Raw genomic sequence first — 11,341 nt, 5'->3', positions numbered from 1 at the left:
AGTATGCAGTTTATGGAGAGTTTTTAACATGAAGCGATGTTGAATTTTATCCATAACCTTTTCTGCATCTATTGAGATGATCATGTTGCTTTTGTCTTTAGTTCTGTTTATGTGGTGAATCACATTTATTAATTTGTGTATATTGAGCCAAACTTGCATCCTGAAGATGGATCCTACTTGATCATGGTGGATACATTTTTTGACACACTACTGTACTCGGTTTGCCACTATTTTGTTGAGGATTTTTGCATCCATGTTAATTAAGGATATTGGCCTGAAGTTTCCTTTTTGTGTGCGTGTCTCTGCCAGGTGTTGGTATCACTTAGTGATTTTATAGTGTTAATATATGTCTATATTTATTTTACTGATGGGAATGATACTTTTATTCTGCAATAGGAAGCAAAAGGTCTCTAGTGAATGGTATGTTCTGTAATGGTTACTTTTCTAAGAAAATGGATGACAAACATTTAACTTAAAATATGTTTAATCAACATATATTATGCATCAAGAGAACTGTCATTATATCTTCTTCCAAAGGTAGTAACTACTTGAGGAAAAATGTGTCAATTTATTACACGCAAATGCAAAAGTTGTGTTGACTTCTCATTTTGTGAACAGATCTTTTAATTTAGATAAAATGACATTTCTTTGAATTTAATGTTACTAATTTTGAATTCCACATTTTTGTGTATATGTTTTAAAAGAGGAGAAATAGTTGTTAATACTTTGGCTCCATTAGCAAAATAACTTAGCAAATAGTTACCAAAGATAGCTTAAAATCACTATAATTAGATGATTAAAACAGAAAAGCAGTTCTTTTCAACTGATTTGATATTATTTTCATCAAATTCTTGAATAATTATAATAATTTTATGAAAGTTTGTACTGAGGAAATGAAAACGCCTAGCCTCTATAATTCAGGAAAAAATTCATCATTGAGGACAGTACTGTTGGTGATGTGGTGATAATGACGAACACACATATTGATAGAGCAAAATATTGTAGGAAGATCGAGGTTTTACTAAATGAAGAAAGATGTGTAGCAGAAATATAATCAGAATTGTTTGTGTAACATACATAATTCATAATCATATAATCATGATAAGGTATTTTGCAAACCAAAATAAAAATAGTTGTTGCCCAGATTTACACACACAAAAAAACACACAACATACACATACATATGTACACACATACATCTACACATATATGTGTGTATAAATAAACATATGTGTATATATACATATACATGTCACTACACTGTAGAAGCTAAAATGTTGGTGACTTTTAGTTTTTGTGGGTGGTAGCTTCACAAATGTGAAAGAAAAGGAAAGAAAAAAAGACAAAGGATGGGCAGGGAAGGAAATAACAGGACAGGAAAGAAAAGGGAAGGAAGAGGGACAAGCAGGGATCAATGATAAGGGTGTGTTGTAAACCAAGGACTATGATGAATTTGTGCATCTGAAATTCATATTTAAAAGGTTTTAATGCTTTCTTTTCTACCTGTCTGACATTCTCTCTCTATGAAAACTGATCAAATGTTGGAAGGTAAGTTTCAAGTGTGCAGAGAGGCCAAGGGAGATGGCAAGAAGGAAGTTGGTGAAATAAATTTGGGGTATATGGGCTTTGAGGTCCCTCAGGGACTCTCAGGCGGTGATGTCCAATAGAGAGTTGGCAAAGTTGATATGAGACACGGAGAAGGGAATAGCCTGGAGATGTAGATCTGGGAGTCATCGGTGCTTTCTGGAAATGAATGAGATCACACAGGGAGAGACAACTTGAGGACTGAGGAGAGAGAAGGCCCAGGACAGAACTCCAGGAACACCGCCAATCAAGGTGGCAGCTCAGCTTCCTGGCAGGCATCACTACCCCAGGCTCTGGAGTCAGGCAGAGCCGGTATTGAAAGTGGGCTGTGGAGTTCTGGGGCTGAGCGCTGTTGGCAAAGTCGGGTACCCTCTCTGATCAGCTGTCACACCTGGCGATAACGGGCATCAGAGAGAGATGCCTTGCGAGGATGCTGTGAGCTGCGTCAGGTAAAGCACCTGGGGTCAGAAAGCCACCCCTCCTCCTCTTCTCCGCTACCCCACTTTGCTACACAAACGCACCGAGACTGACAGTCCCCAGCCTCCGGTCCCTCAGGGATGGAAGATGAGGTATGTCATTCGAGAGAGGGGGCCGAGCTCCAAGGTGAGGTGTGTCAGGCAAGAGCGGGGCGAGCTCCAGTGACGCGGCGCTCACGTGACCCGTCGGACGCCTACGTGGGCACCAGCCCCCGCGCCCGCCCACCAGGCAGCCCAGCGGTCGGGTCCCGGCGCCCGCGCAGAATAAGCTGTCTGAGCTGCCTAGACTGCTGGGGAGCAGCGAGCGGGCTTCCGCGAGTCGGAGGAAGCACAGGCGTGTCCTGGGTTCCCGCAGGTCAGTGTGAAAGCGGGCACTGCCGGCGGCCCCTGGGACGGGGTGGAGGGGGCTGGCAGTAGGATTAGGGAGGGAGCAGAGAAGGAATCCTGTAGATTGGTGAGGAGGGGGATGCCTGCAAACCGGACCGTGGCGGTGACAGGGGAGGGAGAACTCCCAAAGCGAGCCTGGCTCGCCTTCACGACGCCCCCTTGCACTGAGTCCTCCATCCATTTTTAGTGCTGGAAATGAGGGGTGGGGGTAGCGACTCCGCAGTGCTACAGTGAAACGTAGACATATTCTGGAAATAACCCCTTCTCACAGTCTACGCCCATGGAAACACTTGATCTCCGCAAAAATGGGGTGGCGCTGGGGCAGGTTGTCTCGGGGAAGGGGGACACAGAGACAAACGCAGTTTGGAAAGCATCCTGGTTTGGTGCCCGAGGCCTGGAGAGAAATGGCGGCTGGGGTGCGGGGGATGTAGGGGAGAAAAACGTTGGGTGAACAGGGCCTGGACTCAGGAAAGGGAACCGAGTCCCTGTGAGCCCGCTGAGCGTGCAGTCCCTGCCCCTGTCTCCTGTCTGTCCGCAGGTTTGCGCATCTGTTGTTCCCAGCGCTCTAAGAGGCCTGAAAAGGAGAAGAAACCTGTCCAGAATCCCCCGCAGGTCCGTGAAAGCAGAGGGCTGCATGGACAGGGGCCCACAAGGGTTGAGAGTGTGGAGGACCCAGCCAGGGCTGAATCGGGGCCCCTGCCCTTCCCCCCATCCACATGAACACACACCTTACCAGGCTGAACCAGTGCAGAGAAGGTGGCAGGGACTGCCAGGGAACAGCTGGCTCACGTGTGTGGGAGGAGTGGTGGGCTACGTGGTGGGCAGAAGGCCCTCTTGGAGGTCCGGTCAGCTTAGGGGAACCCTCACCAGGGGTCAGATGCAAGTACTATCCAGACCTGCATTCCATGCCAGGCCCTCAGTCTCCCATGTCTCCTCTTTGTCTCCTCTTCCCTCAACCCGCATCCCCCAGGAAAGGAAAAGGAGGGAAATCTCGACATGGAAAAACTCTTCAATGAAAATGAAGGAATGCTTTGGAACCAAGGAAAGATAGAAAATGAAGAACAGCCACCGGACGAGGGAAAGCCAGAAGTAGCTTGTACTCTGGAAGACAAGACGTTAGAAAACGAGGGAAAGACAGAAAACAAGGTCAAGACAGGAGATGAGGAACCGTTAAAGGATAAAGAAAAGCCAGAGAGTGCAGGAAAGGCAAAAGGAGAAGGAAAGTCAGAGATGGAGGGAGCATCAGAGAGAGAGGGAAAGCCAGAGAGAGGGGGAAGGGCAGAGGGGGAAGGAGAGCCAGACAGTGAAAGAGAGCCAGAGAGTGAGGGAGAGCCAGAAAGTGAAACAAGGGCTGTAGGAAAGCGCCCAGCTGAGGATGATATACCCAGGAAAGCCAAAAGAAAAACAAACAAGGGGCTGGCTCAGTACCTCAAGCAATATAAGGAAGCCATACATGACATGAATTTCAGCAATGAGGACATGATAAGAGAATTTGATAACATGGCTAGGGTGGAGGATAAAAGGAGAAAAAGCAAACAGAAATTGGGGGCGTTTTTGTGGATGCAAAGAAATTTACAGGACCCCTTCTATCCTAGGGGTCCAAGGGAATTCAGGGGTGGCTGTAGGGCCCCACGAAGGGACACTGAAGACATTCCTTACGTGTAGTGTCCCTCCAGGCATTTATCAGGCTATATGTTTTAACCTTATGGTAATACTTTGCTTTAGTTGTTCCTCCTGCTACCAGTAGCCTTTTGACCCACCTGCCAGTGCTTGCTTGCTCTATGTTTCAGTAGCAGATTTTCACACATGTGCATTGCAGAGACGTCATGATTCATGGAAAAATAAAGCAGCTTATAATATCATCTGCAGAATCTGTCTGTTTTTGTTAAATACATGAAAGGTTAACAGTGGTTTTCTGAGTTGTGAGCTAGCAGGTGATTTCATTTCTTTGTTTTATTTCTTTCTACTAATCTTTCTTTTCCCAGAGAACACAAATTACTTTTCTCACAAAAATAATAAAATATTTTAAAAATCAGAACACAGTATGTAAAAAGCAAAGAGAATAACTGTCCAGTGAACTTATGAAGTTCAGTAGAGACACTTAAAGTTCTTGTTTAAGAACTTAAAACGATAGGTAAAATTCACATTACCTACCTGTGGGACTCATCTGGAGAAGTCAACCTGGGGTTATTACAGATCCATTGCTCTAATGGACAGTCTTGTCGTTTGTTAAATGGAGATAATACTTTGCTTTTCAGAACTGCTGAGTGGGTTGGATGAGGTAGAGAATATATGTGTTGGGTTGGCATCTACCTTCTCCCCTGCTCTAGCAGAAAAAATACCCCCTCAGCACTTGGAAGAGGACTAGGGTAAATCTTACCTGTATCCAGGAATAAGTCTAGGAAACTGAAAGGTGGGTGCCATCCTCTCTTAGACAATGTCATGTCCACTGGGCACTGTGCTCCTTCTTATAAATCTTGCACCCTCCTAAAGCTCCCATTGATGCTGATGGGCTGAAGTTCTCAAGATAACAAAGTCCAGTTGAGTCCCTGGAGTCCCCAGTGAGCCAAGCCTACTGACCCCATTCCACCACAACTATGAAAATGTGGATAAAGTCCCTTTCCTCACTTTAGAGTTATACTCGCCCAATAGGGTAACACCTCAGTGATGCTTCAGTCCCTGGGGGATTTCAGATTTTTAGTAAAACAATTGCTTCTATGCTTGTTGGTTTGGAAGTATTTGCATACAGCCATCTCTCCACCAAATTCAGGGATAGAAGGCTAGGGTAAAATTTGAGTGACACACACTCATCTGTTCTCATCTGTCAGTGACTTGTATGCTTGACTCATCTTTCCTTAGAGGAAATTCTCTTCTAGGAAAGTTCTTCCAGGTCTCACCTTACCAGTTTAACACCCCTACCCACATTTGTAGTTTTTAGAGCAATGCTACTCAGATAGTGGTTCATGGACTAGCTGCATCAGCATCAACTGAAAGATAGTTAGAAATGTAGAATCTCAGATCCTCACCCCAGACCTACTGAATAAGAATCTTTTCTGGTTTTAATAAGATCTGCAGGTGATTCCTGTACAACTTAAAGTTTGAGAAGCAAAGTTAATGAGGAAACTCTCAACCTCCCCAATTCCACCTTCTCATGATATATGTGCCTAGAAAGATAAACACATGTGCTTCATAGGATGCACATCACATATTTTTAAATGGACCTGTGTTTGTCAAACTGAAGTTTCACCTTCCTACATTTGCAGAGTTTAACACAAATTCAGCAGGTCAAGACCTGCAATATTTTTAAATGAAATAGGATATAATAGATTCAACCAGAACCAGATAGTAAACATCAGATTATATGGCAGGTAGGCAGGATTAATATTATTTTCTGAAATTTGTATTTCAGTTATATATATTTGAACAATATGTTTCTGACTGTGGGGTGAGGTTTTTTAAAATTGAGGAACATTGGACTCTGCTTGTCAAAGCACAACCTGTTCTTTATCCTGATATCCCTAATGCCTAGCACAGTGCCTGACAAGTAATAGGTTCTTGAGATATTTGTAAATAATAATACCTGAGTCAAGAATTCTTGTCCAAGATCATTCCCTGTCTACATAAATAACTGTGGACTCTCTATCTCTAGCAGCATTTACTTGCAATTCTAAAAGGAACACCATGGAGAAGGGTTTGTATCACGAATTTAACCTTATCTCATTTATTAATGCATTTTTAAAGTGTCCTAGTTTGTCACATGTCAGAATCACCATAAGATTTCACCAAAAATGTGAATTTATAATCCCCATGTCAGATCCACTAGGTGGAGCTCTATAATTTCCATCTTAAGCAGGCTGCCTGGGTGATTCTGATTCAAAATAAAGGCTAATCACATATGTATACTTGTGCCATGTTATGCACATGTACCCTAGAACTTAAAGTATAATAAAATAAAATAAAAAATAAAATAAATTAAAAAAGACAAAATAAAGGCTAATCACCACTGATTTATATATTCATTATGATCTCGATCATATTAACTGTAAACCATAAGTTAAGCAGAAAAAAAGATTTACAGTGTCTCTTTTTTGGTGGGGAAGGTGAAGGCTTTTCTAAGTTCTAAAACAAAGGTTAAGAGTAAAAATCCATAAACTCAAGGTTTAATATATTTATTGCATAGAACCTGAAAGTATCTTTAGAGCAAACCACACCTATAAACAAAGGCAAAGTCAAAGCATATCATAGTATAGTGTATTTCCTCCTCCAGATGCCATGATAACTGTGGCAGCTGAACAGTTCCACTGCTAAAGAAGTCTCTTGGGACCCCAAATGGTGATGATTGCAAATCTACAGTTTGTTGGAGAAAAGAAAAATGGATGCAACATAGCAGCAGCATTAAGGAGAAACATCATAGTCAAAAGCTGTCTAATAGTAAGGGATCTGGAGTGGCCAGGTATGAGCTTTGATTATTTTACCTCTTTATAATAGCCCTGGCAGGATGCACTTCTCTTTTCAGATCATGAACCATTAATGTATGCATAGAATACTTTGAAACCAGAGAACGCAAAATAGAGTCTCAGTCCAGGTTTCTGGTGCATAACTGGTTATGTAAGCATATTCTTGCTATGTAGCCAGTCTCAATGGCAGAGCCTTTGGCAATGTGGTTCACTGAGACTAGATTTAAATGATCAATCTCACTGTCATCAATAAAGCTAACAGGCTGGTAAAAATCATCCCAAATTCCTCAGACCCATGATTATCAAACAGCACTCTTAATCAATATGTTTTATGCCTTTACCATGGGTCAATGCCACGCAGGTACATTTCTTATTCTGATAGAAAGCTCAGGCAAATCTCAGCCCTGCTGGAGTTCACACTCACAAAATAATATGCTTTTTATCTTTCTCCTTACCATATGCATAAAGCTGCAGGCACAATTCCTAATAAGTGCTATTAACATGGCCCTCACTCATTTGTGGATGTCTCCCCATCTTCCCATCCCAACTCACTCTCCATTTTTCTTTACCCTGCTCTGTCTCCCAAGCGACTCTGATCTATATGGACCACATCAAAGGGTTCCCTCATTCTCTGGGAGCCAGCAGTGGTGAGTGCAGTCAGGAAATTTGTTTCCCAACTTGTTCCCTGCAGTGTTGTCAGATGCTGGTGGAGTCCCTTCTCCCAAGATTCCTAGGCTCTGCACCTCCAACTTTTAATTACCCCTCTTTCCCTCTGTCCCTCAGGCCTACTTCTGGTAATCTCACCTTTAGTAGCCATGTTGTATTGCACTACTCACTTTTGTTCTCTAATACCCTTCCCATACCTTTGTCTATTCTCCTTTATTAAGAACTGCCCTCAAATTTTCCACTGCAAATATACCCCCTATTTCCTGCAATGTACTTTTCAGGTACAGTAACAGATACAGGAAGTCACCCCAGGAATTGGGTTCCTTGTAAATTTGAGGGAAAAAAATAACCTACTGACAATAGGGTTGAGAACAGTAGGGAGAAGGTGATAGGAGAGGTTCACAAGTACATGGTATGTAGTAGTGTGATGATGACTCATACACCACTGGTGGCATGGAATGAAGTGCAAGTGAAATCCAAATCTTTGAGAAATCAAATGGCTATGCTCCTTAAGTACTAAAACAAAAATAATTACCAAAATGTTTCTGGAGTCATCTGTGTCATCTGACAACCCTAGAGCGTAGGCATGGAAAAAAGAGGACATTGAAAGTTACAAAAATACAACAGAGAACATATATAAAGCACAAGAAAGCCTATAAGGCAGGGTTGAAGGAATCCCTCATCTTAGGGTAGATATAGCTGTGAACCAAGGCTAGGTCCTCGTGGTGTTGCAGTTCTGCTGCCAATTAAATGCTGCAAATGCGGTCGCTTTTACAATAAAGTAAGGACACTAGTAGAGAAGGAATAGAACTGTGATATATGGGATAGGGGCATTTGTGCAGACATACTCCGAGGCATTAAGAAATGTATTTGTGAGAGGGTCAAGAGCATCTTTGAAGATTTCTGTGGGCCTGTGCTTTCTAGGCTGGAGACAATGGTGGAGAGTGCTGCAAGAGAATTGTCCTACCTCATCTTAATGTGAATTACGGAATCCCAGAGCAGTGGAAGTCAGGTGACAGGGCTTAATTATCTGAGACAAGGTGAGTGGACCTACCACAATAACCACAGGAATTGAATGGTAATTAGTGAATTTTTGGCCCACAGGGATTTGTGGTGATAGCTAATCAGAGCATTCTTTGAAATGAAATAATTGGGCCACCTATTGGATGCTGCTTGACATATTCAGGCAGAAAAAAATCTCTAGGTCTGCAAGAAAGTCTAACTCAAGATACTGTAGTATGTTTTCTAAACTTCTTACCCAACTGAGGGGAAGAAAGGATACCTCTAAGGAATGATCTTGCAGCCACTGGTGTATACTGTGAATCTTACATCAAACCTTTCCCAGTGGGACCTACAGACACTTTTCAGAGTGACTGTGCTCTAAGGAAAATAAAATACCAAAATCTTCTGGGAGTTATTAGCTAAAGGCTCAGAACTGAGGCTAATTTCTGGAGACCTCAAACTGTATCATAACAAATAATCAGATTGGGGAGCTTGTGAGATGCTGTGTAGAGGAAATAAGCCAATAACTACTCTATATTTGGAAAGTAACTCCTGGGTGCTGGCTGGTACCCAACATCTGACTATGTTATTCCAAGTAACTATGCACCTAGAAATATTATCATGAACTAGCCACTGTTTAATTCATCAAACCACATAACTAGATAAGCACAGCAGAATTCTATTTTAAGATGAGAATTATACATAACTGACTGAATTTAAACATGACTAAAAGGCACAAGAAAACTACATAAGCAAGAAGTTCAGACTCTCAAGGTACTGTCTCCTACTGCTTGGCCACCTCCCTATCAACCCACATTTGTGGCCTAATGGAACACTCCCTGTAACTAGAGAATAGAAAAGTATGGTCCTGTTTTATAGATGAATGTGCATGGCATGCTGGAACCCACTGGAAGAGAAAGGCTGCTGTACTACAATCTCACTCAGGAAAGACAGCAGCAGTGGGAAATCTTACTAATGGGCAGAAATTTCAGTGATATAACTTGTTCACTTGACATGGAAAGAGAGACAGCCTGATTCATGAGCAATAGCATGTGAGTTGGCTGGCTTTTCAGGAACTTGGAAAGAACAAACTTGGAAAATTAGTGATGAGGAGGTTTAGGGGAGAGGTGTGTGTGCGAACTGTTCACAAGGTAGAGTGCCAAGATATTTGTTTCTCAATTAAATAATTACCAGAGGGCATCTACTATGGAAGAAGTTCTTAATAATTAGGAGAACAAGAAAAATAACATTTTTAGCAACGGTAGATCACCTTGTTTCAGAGCAAACCCTCCTATGAAGATCTACTAGAAAAGCTGAACAGAAAACAATCTGTTTGAAAACATTGGGGAGCTAACAAAGCACTGAAGACTTGTGTGACCAAAATTTTAAAGAGAAAATAATTCCACAGATATGAAACCTAGACTTGGTATAACTTTTTTCTTTGAGACATTTGTTGATAGGAAAGTTGAGGAAATTAGGCTGAGAAGCAGTGAAGTTTTCAGCAGTTCTAAAAGGCTGGGATACAGAAATTGAAGTTCAGGTTCCAAGGGAGGAAGGTTCCTGGTATACGTCCTTGAATTTCCATTGGTATCAGGTAACGTTATGCTCTAGAAATGAAGATGAATGGAAAATAAACCTATTTTCACAATATCTAAAGCCTAGCTTTAAATAAGGTCAGTCCCAACTTGAATTAAGATGATCCATTTCTGTCCTAACCGGGGACCTCAGACCTACAGTATGCTGACTTAAAAATGACAATTTGTAAATTTGGAAAGAAGATTTTATTTTTTATAAAGAGTTACAGTCTTCAAGGTGACCATTCTGACAGTCTGGGAAGCATAGCCTCTGGCAGAACCTGGAAACAGGCACTTTGAGGGAGGAAGGGGTAAGACAGGAATTTACGCTGGATAGGTTGGCTAAGCATACATATTCAACAGGTTATAGGAGATATAAATATAATTCAGTGAGTCCTAATGCGTGCCTATCGAATAAACATACATGTTATATATGAACCCCATTCATGTTGGGGTGGAAATTTAACATGTAAATATATTACAATTAGTCTCTATAAGTCAAAAGGTAAAGCAGGGACATGAAGGCACTCAAGTTCTGGCCTCTGTAAACTGGCCCAGAACCAGTCCATTGTCAGTGGTCTCCTATCAGGAGAAAGTTACTGAAATCAGTCTCTTGTCCAATTAAAGCTGTAGTTATGGCTTGTGAAACAGGGAGTCAGTTAGTCAGTGTCTGGTAGTGAGCTACAATTGTGTTAATATTGCTTATCTCAAGGTCAGTGCTTGTGTAGCTGTTAGACAAAAAGAAAAATTTTGTAGCAGTTAAAACATAGTTTATTCTTTAAGTCCAGGCATGCATGACTTCACCCTTACCTGCCATGGCCTTAGGTCCTGTTTATAATTTTGTATCTTATTGCCACAAAGAGTCCGTTCTATTAGCATTAATGATATATATTTTTACATTAATGGTGGTCAATTGTTTTATCTAAACTGTAAAAGGGAGGGAGTATAATGAGACTTGTCTGACCTAGCATCCTCTCACAGCCAGGAACTCAGTTTTTAAGGTTTCTCTGGAGTCCCCTTGGCCAATAAGTGGTCTGTTCAGTCAATGGGGGGATTGAGATTTTATTTTTAGTTTACAAGTGCAAGAAACTAAATTTTGCCAGGAGGAATTAGCTTGGTAGTACGTTATTTTTTGTCAAGACCCCCAGATATGAACTCAGTTTAGCTGACAGCTTGATTTTAGCTTTGTGAGACC

General features: G+C 41.8%; 1 protein-coding gene across 2 annotated transcripts; it reads left to right on the top strand.

Moving 5' to 3' along the window:
- The first annotated feature begins 2,258 nt into the window (after positions 1-2,258).
- TCEAL2 (transcription elongation factor A (SII)-like 2) lies at positions 2,259-4,309 on the top strand. 2 transcript variants are annotated; one of them, XM_011954508.1, is made up of 3 exons: positions 2,259-2,415; positions 2,986-3,059; positions 3,418-4,309. In XM_011954508.1, exon 3 carries the CDS (start codon positions 3,444-3,446, stop codon positions 4,110-4,112), a length of 669 nt encoding a protein of 222 aa, XP_011809898.1. In that variant the 5' UTR covers positions 2,259-2,415; positions 2,986-3,059; positions 3,418-3,443; the 3' UTR covers positions 4,113-4,309. The 2 variants fall into 2 exon arrangements, with proteins under 2 accessions (XP_011809898.1, XP_011809899.1); XM_011954509.1 differs by lacking the exon at positions 2,259-2,415 and adding an exon at positions 3,108-3,128 and having other exon boundaries at positions 2,991-3,059; positions 3,429-4,309.
- Positions 4,310-11,341: the final 7,032 nt, after the last annotated feature.

This window comes from Colobus angolensis, unplaced genomic scaffold, assembly GCF_000951035.1.
Source record: "Colobus angolensis palliatus isolate OR3802 unplaced genomic scaffold, Cang.pa_1.0 Scaffold385, whole genome shotgun sequence".
In the NCBI taxonomy this organism is placed as follows: domain Eukaryota; kingdom Metazoa; phylum Chordata; class Mammalia; order Primates; family Cercopithecidae; genus Colobus; species Colobus angolensis.
This window is presented reverse-complemented; position numbering and strand designations above follow the sequence as displayed.